We start from the raw sequence: 15,364 nt of genomic DNA on the forward strand, positions 1-15,364 counted from the left end.
ACAGATTATTCCCTATTATTATTTTGTTATTCTGCTGTTAAGTGTATTCAAACTTTATTGCAGCTGGACTCAGAGACAGAGTCTCAGAGCATCAGCACTCTGGACATTTATGAACGAGAGGCGCAGATGGTGTTTGATTATTCAACACTGGACAGAGGCCTTAAGGTGAAAACATGATGCTAAAACTGTCACTCACATCAGTCGTTCTTTTGTGGGAATGTTGTTTTGGATTTTATTATGTGTATGTAGGCCCTCACTGAAGAGAGTGAAGTGGAAGCTGAGTTGGAGAAGCTCAAAGAGGGCGTCTCCTCTTTGGAGTCCATGATCATGATGTCCAGAGCTCCCAACCTGAAAGCTCTAGAGAAGATCAGAGAGGTTAAGGACAGCTTTCGGGAAGTAATGGATGGTAAGGGACAAATATACGCAAGTTTTTATACCAGGGTGTGGACTACTACTAAAATTGAAGACTGAAGTTGGGTCTCTTAGACTGTGATCTGTCCTTTGACGTACAGTTTGGCTCAATTGCTCAGATTCAGATAAAACAGAGTGGGAAGTTAATAGGGCTGCATGATAAATCAAAATGAAATCAAAACCTGTGATAGTCATGCACATCTTGTCAGTGAAGCACAGTTCTGTGAGTTGTAGTAATTTCTCCATCCGGAGTCCAGAGGGCGCGCTCGCGTTGAAACTTGAAATACGCCCTGCAGAAGAAATCCAGGAAATCCCTATAGTGGTAGCTGAATGAACAGACGATTGAACTGCTTTCACTGGGTGTTCCTCAAACGGAAGGCTACATCCTACTGAGGCTGCGTCCTTCATAGTTCAGTCCTTCAGAGTCTTGTAGGCTAGACTCCTCATCGGCATATAAACGCTAGAATGAGACGCTCTAGTAAGTGTGCGTGGCTACATCACATTTGTTCCAGCACCGTCACAGCACAAAAACACTAAAACTTAGTTTTGGGGAAAAAAAACTTTGTATTACAAATCTTTATATTATTTGGCTTTCTATTCATGCAATACAATGAATCACAGCTGTCTATAATCTCCCTGTAGCTTAAATTATAGGCAGTTTAGCGTTTAGTAAGTCATTTACACCAAAACAAAAGATTACATCTATCCTTTCATGTCCGAAAACATTATTTTTGTCTTAGATTTCATAATAAATTCAGACAAGCTCAGTACTGACTCGTTTTTTTTTGTGGAATAAATCTTCCATTTGTGAACATTTTCCACTGACTATTTTTGTGACTTAATATTGTAACAGGTGGTTTATGTTTTTGCTATCCTGGGTTAATTTAATTTTGTCAGGATAAATCCTGGCTAGCGCCCGAAAAAATTTCTTTAACAGAATTTATTTATGCTAGGGCGGCCACCACCTTACACTGTGTAAGAAGCTACATCTCACAGAAAGATTTATTTCAAACACTCGACTGATGTTATGAAGTGAGTTTGGAGTAAAAACATGTTATTAAATGTGGTATTTTCAAATGCTTTCAGATATTTTAGTACGCAGAGCCGTAGTTCACCGAGAAGCTATGCAAACAGCTGTCATTATCGTGAATGATTTCTTCGATTTCAGTATCGCGCGATTAAATAGTCTGCGATTTATGAACGTGATATTGCGTAGCTTGTCCGTGAACTACGGCACTGTGTAGTAAATGCTGCTCCATCTGGAGATTTACTAATAATCACAGAACCGGATTTACTGACTAGATGTGCTTGACTATCGCATTTGATTAATCTTGCAGCCCTAGAAGTTAATGACAAAAAAACCTAAAACTAAAAATTTTCTCAGTTGCAGTGTTGTTATTTGTCTTTTTTTTTAGGGTAGAACAGACTTGTTTCATTTTTAAATTATGCTTATAATTAAAAGTAGTTTGTCTTATGTTTTGTAGTAAACTAAAATAGTAGTTTACTACTTCAAAATATAAATCGTAATTGCATTCCACCCTCATTTAGCAAGTGTTTTATAATAATAATAATATATTTGGGAATTGGGAAGATTTTGGTTCAGTGTTAACAATTGTTAACAGTAATTACCTTGAGTCAGCTTAAGTTGTTGTAACATTCATAACTGACACAAAACCATGATCATGTTTGTGTGCTTTTACCCCTTAATAATCATAAACCCTCCATAAATCAGCATTTGAGACCAGCACACACATCACTAAGAAATGCAGTCAGGAGTTTGAGCAAGTGAAGTCCAAACGCTTCCATCTCTTCAGCCAGTGTTTTGAACACGTGTCTGTCATCATCGACCAGATCTACAAGAAACTCTGCAGGAACACCAGCGCTCAGGTCCATGCTTGACTCTAACTCATTCATTCAATAACATGTTCATTAATTTTATTGTATCACACTTTGTTTGTATGCACATGTCCTTTAGGCTATTCTAAGTGCTGAGAATCCAAATGAGCCCTACCTGGACGGCATCAACTATAACTGTGTGGCTCCTGGGAAACGATTCATGGCCATGGACAACCTGTCAGGAGGAGAGAAGGCCATCGCCGCTCTCGCTTTGGTCTTTGCCATTCACAGGTGAACAACCACTTAAACCCATTGACAGATTTCTTCTGAAGTACAGGTGCTGGTCATAAAATTAGAATATCATGAAAAAGTTTATTTATTTCAGTAATACCATTCAAAAAGTGAAACTTGTATATTAGATTCATTCATTACACACAGACTGATATATTTCAAATGTTTATTTCCTTTAATTTTGACGATTATAACTGACAACTAATGAAGTCCCAAATTCAGTATCTCAGAAAATTAGAATATCAATTAAGACCAATGCAAAAAAACATTTTTTAGAAATGTTGGCCAACTGAAAAGTATGAACATGAAAAGTATGAGCATGTACAGCACTCAATATTTAGTTGGGGCTCCTTTGGCCTGGATTACTGCAGCAATGCGGCGTGGCATGGAGTCGATCAGTCTGTGGCACTGCTCAGGTGTTATGAGAGCCCATGTTGCTCTGATAGTGGCCTTCAGCTCTTCTGAATTATTGGGTCTGGCGTATTGCATCTTCCTCTTCACAATACCCCATAGGTTTTCTATGGGGTTAAGGTCAGTCGAGTTTGCTGGCCAATCAAGAACAGGGATACCATGGTCCTTAAACCAGGTACTGGTAGCTTTGGCAGTGTGTGCAGGTGCCAAGTCCTGTTGGAAAATGAAATCTGCATCTCCATAAAGTTGGTCAGCAGCAAGAAGCATGAAGTGCTCTAAAACTTCCTGGTAGACGGCTGCGTTGACCTTGGACCTCAGAAAACACAATGGACCAACACCAGCAGATGACGTGGCACCCCAAACCATCAATGACTGTGGAAACTTTACACTGGACATCAAGCAACGTGGATTATGTGCCTCTCCTCTCTTCCTCCAGACTCTGGGACCTTGATTTCCAAAGGAAATGCAAAATTTACTTTCATCAGAGAACATAACCTTGGAACACTCAGCAGCAGTCCAGTCAAGACGCTTCTGACGCTGTCTCTTGTTCAAGAGTGGCCAAAAAAAAATAAAATAAATAAATATATAAAAAAAAAATATAAAAAAAAAAAAAAAAAAAAAGGCTGTGAATGATGATAGCATAGCTACACATACGTACTGTCATGTGTTATCTGTGTTACTGACAGGCCGAAGAAAAAAAAAAAAAAAAAAAAAAAAAAAGAGTGGCTTGACACAAGGAATGCGACAGCTGAAACCCATGTCTTGCATACGTCTGTGTGTGGTGGTTCTTGAAGCACTGACTCCAGCTGCAGTCCACTCTTTGTGAATCTCCTCCACATTTTTGAATGGGTTTTGTTTCACAATCCTCTCCAGGGTGCTGTTATCCCTATTGCTTGTACACTTTTTTTCTACCACATCTTGTCCTTCCCTTCGTCTCTCTATTAATGTGCTTGGACACAGAGTTCTGTGAACAGCCAGCCTCTTTAGCAATGACCTTTTGTGTCTTGCCCTCCTTGTGCAAGGTGTCAATGGTCGTCTTTTGGACAACTGTCAAGTCAGCAGTCTTCCCCATTATTGTGTAGCCTACAGAACTAGACTGAGAGACCATTTAAAGGCTTTTGCAGGTGTTTTGAGTTAATTAGCTGATTAGAGTGTGGCACCAGGGGTCTTCAATATTCAACATTTTCACAATATTCTAATTTTCTGAGATACTGAATTTGGGACTTTCATTAGTTGTCAGTTATAATCATCAAAATTAAAGGAAATAAACATTTGAAATATATCAGTCTGCGTGTAATGAATGAATCTAATATACAAGTTTCACTTTTTGAATGGTATTACTGAAATAAATAAACTGTTTCATGATATTCTAATTTTATGACCAGCACCTGTAATATCTGACTATATATGTATTTGCTGTTGGAGAAAACTATAAAGATCATCTTTGTTTCATTTTAAGCTTTCGTCCTGCCCCGTTCTTTGTGCTGGACGAGGTGGATGCTGCCCTTGACAACACAAATATTGGCAAGGTAAGACTAGCCTCAGTTTTAAAAAAAAAGTGCTGTTCTGATATTCTCTATCTGTCATGATGGAGATCCATCGGTTTCATGCAGGTTACAGGATTTTTCCGGATGATGTCCAGAGAGAGCTGCCAGATAATTGTGATCTCCCTGAAGGAGGAGTTCTACTCACGGGCAGACGCTCTTCTTGGAGTCTATTCAATGGTTTACACATCCACACATTCTTGCTCTATCACATCAATCTCATCACTCAAACTCAATTTAGAAACCCCAGACTAGGTGTTCCATGTCTATTACCTTTGAGGTCATTTGTGTAGTAGTGGACTCATAAAATAAAATTCAGATTTAAAAAAATACCGTGTTCTGACACATTAATAGTGTCATTCAAATCTTACAGCTGTCAGTATTTACAATATTTGTCAAAGATTTGGACACACCTGCTCATTTTACACATTTCAGTTTTCCATATTTTAGAATAATAATGAACTATTAAACTGTATAATTACCATTCAGTTTGTGTTAGTTTGTAACCAAAAGGATAAACAACAGCAACAACACAAATTAAAATACACACTACAGTTAAAAATTTGGTTTGGTAAGATTTTATTGTATTTTTTTTGTTTTTGAGGGAAGTCTCTTATGCTCATAAAGTTTGCATTTATTTGATCAAATAGTACAGTAATATTGTGAAATATTACAATTTAATATGCTTGTTTTCTATTTTAATGTATTTTAAAATATAATTTATACCTGTGGCAAAGCTGAATTTTCAGCAGCCATTACTCGTACATTTTTTTTTTTTCAGGACTCATTGAAAAATTGCAGGTTCAAAGGAACATCATTTATTTGAAATATAATTTTTTTTGTGATATGATAAATGTCTTTATTTTAACGTTTTATCAATTTGATGTGCCCTTGCTGTATAAAAGTATTAATTACTCAAAACATACTGACCCCAAACTTTTGAAAGGTATTGTATGAGCTCCTTCAAAACTAACCATATTTTTCTTGCATTATAGCTCAAAAAATGCAGGAAAATCCAACTAAATATTAACATAATATTTGGAAATAATATTTAATTTGAATATTTATCAAGTTTATTTAAAAGTCTTTAAAGGGGTCTTATTTGATACATCTTATTCAGATCATAATTGCCTCATTTGTCATGCAGTTTTTTTCTTTTGCTTCTGGTCACAGTTTGATGAATGCATGTTTAGCCGTCTGCTCACCCTGGACCTCACCCCATACCCACTCAATGAGGAGAACGCCACAGACAGAGAGAAGGACAAATGATGGGCGGACAGCTGATAATGCAGGATAAAATATTCATTGTTAAAGTTAAAATTAATTAAAAATATCTAAAAGATTGAATGTGGAACTGTTCAATTTAATTACCTAAAGATCTTATCATTCAGCAGGTTTGAGCTGTTTTTACATTTTGTATTGATTTGAATGTTTAAGAGATTGTTCTGTGATGCAACTTGAAAAGTGTTTTATGTTAAAGCGGTTTTATGTGTTATTGTTAAATGCCAGTTTACATTTGTTCAATGTGGAATGTGATTTTTAATACAGTTTTACTGTTTGCATTTGTGGAGGTTTCTGTCATTCTTTATTAGTCGTTGTGCAAACTGTACACTTTGACCTGTCTCTCTGTCACTAGGGTGGGGTTTCAGCAAAACATCAGCCCCTGTTACTCTATTCTCTCTTTCTTTGTCCCTGCTTCTCTTCTTGTCTCCTGAAATATAAAGCTTTGCTTTCCTTAGCGAGTCCAATGGCATCTTACAGTGTGGTCACTGTCCCTCCGAGGAACAGTCCTACCAGTCTGGATGCATTGCATTTCTTCCTTTGGGTTAGTTTGGCTTTTCTTGTATGCTTATTTGTAATGTGTTTTGTTTCTTAGTTATGCTTTTTAGTTGAAGTGATTCAAATATACAGTAACTGAAGTGACCGTGTATGTTGTTAGATCAACTAAACGCATTCACGTTGTTTAGAAAGGGTGAAAAGCATAAATTCAGTCATGTATTTACCAGTTTATATGGTATATTAAGTTTGTAATCTGTCATTTTCAAACTGGAGTAAGATTTACATCAGTATTTGTTTTCAAACCAACTATTCTCATATTCAAAGATGTCAATTATCACAGTTCATCACAACATTCCTGTCCAGCTCTGAGGGGAATATTCAAAGTTCACAGCTACTTAACACACACATTGTGATCTATTTTTATTTTGTTTACTCTACACAACGCAATTGTGAAAACTGTTTTTTTTATCAGAGGTAGCTATGGAAACAAACACTAATATTGTCACTGATAATCATGCAAAAACTACAAACCTTTTTTTTTACATTTTAAAATGTAAGCGCATGAGTTTTATTTGCAGGTTAAGAAGCTGAAGGACTTGGAGAGGGAAAAGGATCTTCTGTGGATGGGATTACAGGCTTTAGAGCAGGTGCGAGAGAAGTCATGTTCCAACCTAGATAATGACATGGAAGTGAAAAACAAATTCAGCAAAGGAGAGATGAAAAAAGTGAGTTTTGTGTATCAACTTTTTATATATATATATATATATATATACCTACTTCGTGTTTAATGCATTTTCTGTGCATCAGGTGTTTCCATACACCCCCACCCTACTGTTGGCTCAGATTCGCAGAGTGAACAGGACCTTGAGGAATCTATTGTGTGACTCCAGGAATCCCACTGTTCCTTCAACAGAAGGTTATTCCTTTAACAATACTGTGCACCAAGTTCCTGTAAAAACATTTAGGTAAATCTTCATTGTCACTTGTGTGGTAAAACTATAGAATTTTGTGTATTGAAAGCGGTTTACCTTTTTGTCAGGTACTGAAGGACACCAGGCCTCTCCTGCCTGTTCAGAAGAAAGTGCTTGTTTTTGATCATCTATTTGTTTTTATGTTCTCTTCTGTACTGCATTTGTGCTTGCAGAATGTATTCTGCACTGAGTGGATTGAAATAATCGTTTTGTGTGCAATAAAGGAAACTTTCCAAAACAAATGATATACAACTAGCACACCGCTTTGGATGGTTTATTCAAGAATTCAATGCACTTGACTTGACCTTCAATTTCCAGAGGAATGAATTAACTGAATATAGCAACCACATGTTTTTGGTACCATTGGATTAAAAATGCAAAACACTTGTATTTATTTTTGCAGTGATAACTTTACATACATGCAATGAAATGAGATCATGTGAGAACACTAGCATTTTTTTATATATTATTATTTCTTCACATACACTGGCTGCCAAAAGTTTGGAGTAACTAAGATTATTTTAGGTTAATTGTAAAAGATGAATTTAAATGAAAAAGGAATTAATATTTCACAAGGGTGTAATGAATCATCAAAAGTTATAGCAAAGAAAATGTTTAAATTAAATTGTTAAAAAAATAAAATTAATGATGTTCTTAAGAAATTCTTATTCATTAAACAGTCCTGAAAAAACAAATATTAAGCAGTAAAAACTGTTTTAAGCATTGACCGTAATAAAAACCATTATGGTCACTGGGAGTGTTCCTGTTTATAATGGTGTGTGGCTGCTTCCCAGAAACCAATGACCTGCAGATGATGGAACACAACATCTGGACTGAGCCTGGCTTGTCAGATCGTAAGATGGCATTCATCACAACCAAGAAGACCAGTTGTAATTTTGAATCAAACTAAATAAATGAAAGAGAAAAGGTGGGAAAAGTGTCTGGAATTTTTCAGGCTCGGCAAGTGCAGGAACAACCTTCACCAGAATATGAGAGAAGCGCTGATGGTAAATCAGTCAAATCTACAGCATTTTCACCTAAATATGGGTTTCCATTAATAAGGACTTTATTAGGGGAAATTACAATGTGTTATGAATTACTGTAAGCAAAAATCCATATCACACATGATATCCAAATCCAATTGAAGTTGGATTAAACTGATTTTTTTTTAAACACAGATGAAACTAAGTGGACAATTGTTACCAGCAGCCAGAAAAGAAAACGGAGTTCACACAGCGCTCAGGTGTACAACCTCTATGAAAGTACACCCTCAACATCCAGCAGCAGCGGAGCGGAGTACCCTTCAGTCCATTAGTGATGATGAAGATGGATAGTGTTGAGGAGGCATCCTCTTTGTTTTTCTATGAGTGGAAAAGCAGCCCAGGTCAAGGTTAGGCTCAACAAGTGCAGAAGCAGGCTGATATGCCAGAAAAATCAAATATCCTTGTTGAGAATAAGCCTAACCCTAATTAAAAATGTCCCTAACTGAAGAAACATTTGATATTTTCCACTTTAGAGCAAAGTCTTCTGCAGGACATTAACTGTGCTGTAGCAGACAGTGGTCTTCAAGAGCCTCATTCCAGTCAACATGAAAATCATCAAAACATTTTGAGCCAGTATAAAGTCGGCCGATTGCTTGGTGTGGGAGGATTCGGCGCTTACTATGAAGGCAAATGCTTGGAGGACGGCCTTGAGGTATTGTGATTTTATCTTGAATATATAGCTTGCTAATTGTTTTATCTCACTCTGTCCATTTCAGGTCCTCTTGGTGTATGTTTTGTCCACTGTCTAGTGCCCTTGATATGTCTAAAATGAAACTAACCATTTTTTTGTTGTTGTTGAACAGGTGAAGAAGATGAGGAACATGGTTTGCATCAACATTTTAAGTAGACTACTTCTTTCACAGATTTAAACTGTGAACAGTTGATCCAAGACTGGACTGGATCCATATTTAGTACAATGCTCCCATCTAACAATCCTAAAAATGATCTTTCTTCTAGCCTGGTGATCCTGCACCTCTTCCATTAGAGGTCGGCCTGTTACTCTTGGTTAATAAGGATCCTAAAGTTCCTCAGGTCATTGAGCTGCTGGACTGGCAGGATGGCACAATACATCATGGTCCTGGAACGTCCCTCACCTTGTGAGGATCTGCTTGATTATGTTGAGCGTTGTGGTGGCATCCTCAATGAGGATGTAGCGTGGTTGGTCATGTGGCATGACCAGTGTTTCACCACGACATCAAGCTGAACAACCTCTTGATCAATCCTGAAACCCTTGAAGTCAAGCTGATCGACTCTGGATGTGGGGATCTGATGAGGGAAACTGGCAATGGCATCTTCTGGAGTATGTATTATTCATCAAATGTGTAGTTTAAGATTCCAGTGATGAATTAAACCATATCTGACTATTTTGAAGACTTATCAAACAAAATGTCTTTCCTTCAGGCACAGCAGAGTATTTTCTCCTGAGTATGACATGGAGGGCAGGTACTATGGGAAACCTGCTATCGTATGGTCACTGGGAGTGCTCCTGTTCGTAATGTAATGTGTGTGGACGCTATCCCAAAAACAAGGACCTGCTGGAGATAAGTTGAGGCGAATGGTTTGAGCTTGGCTTGTCAGATGGTAAGATGGCATTCATCACAACAAAAAAGACCAACTGTCTATTCGATTCTAAATCGTGCGAAACAGAACTAAGTGAAAAGGCGGGAAAAGTAGCATCTGGGCCAAGTGTAGGAATGTTCCTGGCTTTTCTGACCTACAGTTTAGAGCAGTCAGAGTTAAAGGTTATAACCTGACTCGCCCGTCTCCCCCTCTTTCTCATTGCTCTGCTCAGATTGCTGTCATCTGATTCAGTGTCTCCTGCAGCAAGCCAGAGAATTGGACTGGATGAAATATTTCTCCTGGTGGGAATGGCCATTCCATGCCTTAGTGTCTTTTGGAGCTGGAAAGCCTTGGTAGCACCTGGACAGTCCCAAAATGCCTTGCCACCTGTCATCGTGGTCCCAAAATTACCAGCATAGTTTTTTTAAATATATATCATTACAGCATAGTAGTTATTGTGCAATGCCTTGGTAGCATCTGGTGCCATGGCTTGAGGTGGTACCATAGCAGCATATTTTAACAATGCAGTTAATTGTAGTTTAAAATAATATCACTCAGAAATGTGGCACACTTTATGTATTTATTTATTTTATGTATACAACTGTTGTGCCATTTTTCCAAGTCATTATGTTTATCATAACAGCATAGCTTGTTATACTGTTCTAAATGTTACATGATGTTGAATAAAATGGAGCATTTTTGAGTGAGAGGTTGTCACAGTTCAATGTTCCTGATTTTTTAGATGAAATATGTTGCTTTTATCATTTATAATTTTTATTGTTCAAGTATGTAAATGTGATATAATTTAAATCATTGAGGAAATTTGATTTATTTTTTTATTTTTAGTGGGCCTCAGCCACCCAGTGGAATGTAATCGAGTCCAAAATAATACATAATAGTAAATATTTATGTGGGTTCAGCAGAGGAAAGATTCCATTCATATATTTTATTGTATGTTATTTTAATAAAATGTTTTTCAATGTCACTTTTGCGACTGGCTTACGATATGTGTCGAGACTTTTATTTTGAAGAGTAGTTTCATTGTGTTGTTCTTGGCGCTGAGTTCAAGCGTCGCTTACAGTTGCGCAGATGAAAGGACGCGCGTCCAGAGTGAAATCAAACTGATTGTGTGAGAGTCATGTTGAGGAGAGCGAGCAGCGCGGGAGGTTTTGATGAATTCGGCCTTGCTTTCAGTGAGAAAAGAGACGAGAAACTCCAACACAGATATCATGACTACAGGTAGATGTTTTTTTTTTTTTAATATAACTTACTTGTTCAGAATTCTGTACATTTTCACAAATAACTCGAGATTTCGTAAGTCAGTTCACATGAATGAGCACTGTTGTGTGATGTGCGCGTGGCGAGTAACGTTAACACTTTAATAACTATGTTTTCCTCAGTTATCCTCAGCCTAATACAGTTAAAGTGAAGGAACTGTGTGAATTTCTCAGTTACTGGAATGGATCCAGTTTTATCTGCAGAAATGAGGTAATGTTTCTATATATAACTCTAGGCTGAGCACCATTCAGAACCATTGATTTAAATTAACCTATATTTACATTTTTAGTGTAATCTTTAATCTCTTGTCTTTAGATAAATACATCTGCTATAAAATATTTTTCATATCAGAATTAATGACTTGTGTTTTATAGCAAAACTTGTGCTGGATAAATTACATTCTTTCTTGAATTTATTAAAATCAAAGAACTTGTCCAAAACCAATTTCAAATCAATAATTAAAAATCTGAGACAAATTTTAAATGATGAATTTTGCCCAACACTGCATTTACAATGCTTTGCATTAATATTTTTATGTATTAGTAATTTTTATCACTTTCCTTTTTCCTAATTTCAGATCGAGAGGTTTATGCGTATTGGTATTCCTCCAGCAATACGTGGACGAGTTTGGAAATGCCTCCTAAATATCGACAATCTCCAAGCTGCCAGCTCTTTTGATTATGAGGTGCAACCCCACCAATGTATGTATTTGTATTACTATGCAAACTCGTTTTCCCTTGTAGTAACCCATTTTGATTGTTTACTTCAGGCATGTCAGACAGATCCGTAAACCTCTGGTTGATCTTGGAGTCAGTGAGGACAGCATCATCCCTACTATAGACTCTCTAGTGGACACAGAGAATGAGATCAGCAGCGGACAGGCATCAGATCTCCCCAGCGCTGACCTGACACTCTTCAAACAGATCGGCCTCGACCTGCGTGAGTTTTCCCTTTGGACGACCACTGAAATTGCATGATATTTTCAATGTTAACTGAACTGTTTTGTTTGCGTTAGTGTGAATATTTGTATCTGAATTAAGAAATGCAATAACTTTGGAATAATAAAAGTTTGAAATAATTAATATTTTATGTTTTATGAGTCTTTATGTTTACTAAGGCTGCATTTATTTGATAAAAATACAGTTAAAATGGTAATGTGAATTATTTTTAACATTTAAAATAACTTTTCTATTTTAATAAGTGTAATTTATTCCTCTGATGGCATAGCTGAATTCAGCAGCCATTATCCTGCTATCATTGTCACACATAATCATTATAAAATGCTCATTTAGTGTTCAAATATTATCAAATTTTGGTACTCAGCTATTAATAATGGGTCTTGTTATTTTGCTTATTACCATACTTTTTTTTTTTTAATAGGATTTTTGTTTGAAGAGATGGTACAAAAGCTTTATATATATATATATATATATATATATATATATATATATATATATATATGCGCTGTACATTTTGGCAAGTAATTTATAAAATGTTAATAATTAAAATGCATGTGTATATTATTTTTTTTCTTTCTGCTAAAATGTGTGGTTGACTGCCTCATTTTTGAAAGAATGGGACTTTCAAGTGAAGGCAGTGTTTTTGTTTGAATTTGGCCAATATTCTGAAAACCTCATGGGGGCGCTGCATAAACACTTTCCCTCTATTCTTGCACATGTACTGTACATTAATGCATTTGTCCTCAATTTTAACCCAAAGTGCACCAAGGCACTGGGAATCAAATATATGTCCTTGGTGTTGCTGGAACCATCTTTCGAGCTACAAAAGCCTGAAACTTATGTGATCTTTCTAGAACTTTTTGTATATAGAGTTTGAAGTGTTTTGGTCGTTCAGCTGATCCATATTTGTCTATATAGGAAGGTCATTTCCGACCCATCGCACTCTGATGGGTGACAGTCCGGAGGCTATTGAGGGCCAGGCCAAACTTTTCAGAGTTCTTACCGCATTTGCCCGATATTATCCCCAGATTGGATACGTACAAGGTAAAGAACTTCCTTTACTTCCACAAATGAGGTCTCTGGCATTACTGAAATCTTCTTGAACTTTGCACCTGTGCTTTTACTGGTTCTGTCACACATTTTTAATCTCAGTGATATACTGAGGTTCGGTCTCAAGAGGGCAGTCAAGTGCTATCTTGTTGCTATTGCATGTCATGGTCATAACTTTGTTTGCATTTTGTTCTGTGGAACTAATTTAGTTAGTTTGCCCTTGACATTCAGGTCATAATGGGAGTATGTGATGCCTCAAGGTTTGTTTTTTGATCAGGGATGTCCTATATAGCTGCTGTGCTCCTGATGATCCTCTCTGAGGAAGAGGCTTTCTGGGCTCTGGTTGCTCCGTTAGAGAAGCCCAAGTATCTCTCAGAGCTCTTTGATTCTTCTCTGAAGAAGTAAGACCTTCAGCTGTACATAAAATACATAAATAAACACTTATTTTACAAAGGTTTACTCAAGTTACACTAAAAACATCTGTTGACAGAGCTGTTGGAAGATTTTGGATATATAACACGCATCAGTCAAGTTAATGTTTTTTGCAAATGCCAGTAATTGAAAATAGGCTACATATTGTTTGGTTTGTCAACTTTTTTTAAAATCATTTTTTATTTTTAGGATTTAGCATCAAGCTTTGGTTTTTCATCAGCTCTTGAAGCACAGGAAACCTCTGCTCTTCCAGCACTTGGTGAGAATTATGGTGTACTTTTTTTTTTTTTTTTTTTTTTTTTCTCTAAATAACATTTTAAAAAATAATAAAAAAAAATCACTCAATAAAAATTAATTACATGTTATTTTGCTACCTATGAAATGCAGATGAAATTAAGTCCTGAAATGTAAACCTCTATTTAATCTTTGTGTGTATATGTGTATATATATATGTGTATATTTATTTATTTATTTATTTATATTTTTTTGTCCATTTATATTGAAAGCTGAGTAGTATCTGACACGAAATATTTACTTGAAATATCTCTGAGGAAGTTAATATTTCAGTAATTTTTTTTCCCTTTCAATATGGTATTTTTAATGAAAGTTCAAAACTAGCTTGTTAAAAAGTAATCTAAAAGTAGTCAGAAAACAATACCTAAAAACATTAATTTGTAAGTAATCTACCCAGCTGTATATCAATTAAATATCCTTTTTTGCTTTAATGACAGCAGCACTTGGTTGTCCTCTCACATCTAAAACAGGATCAGCATCCCAACAAACTTTCATAACAGCAGAATCATATTTTTCCTTTGCACTTCCTCTGAAACTAAGACCTACTAAACTAAGGAAGAGGTCTTAAACTCTGGCCTCAACTCTCATCAGGAAAATGTGTGAATATAAAAACAGGCACATGCTGCATTACACACAGTGGTTAAAATGTCTTAGCCCTCTAGAGTTTTGTGCAGATCACAGACTTTCTCTTGAGAAGCCTCTCACATTTAACGCCCCTCACAGATTTGTCACTGTCTTATAGACCTTTTCCTGAGGGCTTTCAAATGAGCCCTTCTGTTTTTTATAGTGGTGGCTGTCCACCCCCTCAGAGCATTTGTACAGCTTGTTGAACTCTTAAGGGATTTCCTTCTCATTGTGTGTTAACTCAGCGCAGCTGTCTGAAAAGCTGAGCTATTAGACAACCGCACAGTAGAAAAGTGCAGCGGCATACCTAAAACATAATTAAAAATCTTTTATTTAATCGCAATCATGATGTAACAAACCTAAATGACTTTCTTTATAGTATGGAACACAAAAATGAAGAAGCTTATCAAAATGTGCCAGTCGCTCTTTTTCATTAAATTACAGTGTGAGACTGGAGCTTTCAAGTTTAAAATATTTATTTATTAATTTGTGTAAAATATGGCCTGTTTGTAGAGGTTGACAGAAGTGTGTTGTTGTCTCTCTGCTGGTAGGAGACTCTTGGGGTGTCTTCTCTACATTTCATCATGCAGTGGTTTCTCACTCTCTTCACCTCGCTGCCGTGTTGGGACTCAGTATTGGCCATTTGGGATCTTATCATGCTGCATGGTATTACACCCCTTTGTCCTAGAATAATAACACCTCAAGTGTCAAGCTGGCATGTCTGCTTATTAGAAGTGAAATGTGTCATTTATGCGCCTTAAGCGTCACTAAACAGAAGAGAAAATGATTGTTTTCAAACAGGTTTCTTGAACCTGATTTGATCAGTTTCTTATGTTCTTTTCAGGTCTGCAGGCTGTTTTTCGCACTGGCCTCACCATCCT

General features: G+C 36.5%; 2 protein-coding genes across 4 annotated transcripts in view; both read left to right on the top strand.

The window, feature by feature from the left end:
* The window catches only part of LOC306866397 (structural maintenance of chromosomes protein 1B-like), a 29,252-nt gene extending 21,752 nt beyond the window's left edge, over positions 1-7,500 (top strand). Inside the window, exons 19-28 of one of the 3 annotated variants that reach the window (XM_079411583.1) lie at positions 64-165; positions 250-406; positions 2,144-2,298; positions 2,387-2,538; positions 4,409-4,478; positions 4,563-4,673; positions 5,667-6,318; positions 6,851-6,997; positions 7,080-7,188; positions 7,312-7,500. In XM_079411583.1, coding sequence (XP_079267709.1) covers positions 64-165; positions 250-406; positions 2,144-2,298; positions 2,387-2,538; positions 4,409-4,478; positions 4,563-4,673; positions 5,667-5,762 — 843 coding nt within the window. In that variant the 3' untranslated portion in view covers positions 5,763-6,318; positions 6,851-6,997; positions 7,080-7,188; positions 7,312-7,500. Of the gene's footprint in view, positions 1-63; positions 166-249; positions 407-2,143; positions 2,299-2,386; positions 2,539-4,408; positions 4,479-4,562; positions 4,674-5,666; positions 6,319-6,850; positions 6,998-7,079; positions 7,238-7,311 lie in introns of all 3 variants that reach the window. The other 2 variants (XM_079411585.1, XM_079411584.1) reach the window with 2 other exon arrangements.
* Positions 7,501-10,953: 3,453 nt separating this feature from the next.
* LOC306867012 (TBC1 domain family member 10A-like) lies at positions 10,954-13,538 on the top strand (the record flags this gene model as incomplete). The annotated part of the gene is made up of 6 exons (XM_079412478.1): positions 10,954-11,085; positions 11,247-11,334; positions 11,702-11,809; positions 11,894-12,063; positions 13,002-13,127; positions 13,411-13,538. The coding sequence occupies exons 3-6, from the start codon at positions 11,805-11,807 to the stop codon at positions 13,536-13,538; spliced, it is 429 nt and encodes a 142-aa protein (XP_079268604.1). The 5' UTR covers positions 10,954-11,085; positions 11,247-11,334; positions 11,702-11,804.
* Positions 13,539-15,364: the final 1,826 nt, after the last annotated feature.

Source organism: Barbus barbus (assembly GCF_936440315.1).
Source record: "Barbus barbus genome assembly, chromosome: 48".
In the NCBI taxonomy this organism is placed as follows: Eukaryota; Metazoa; Chordata; class Actinopteri; order Cypriniformes; family Cyprinidae; genus Barbus; species Barbus barbus.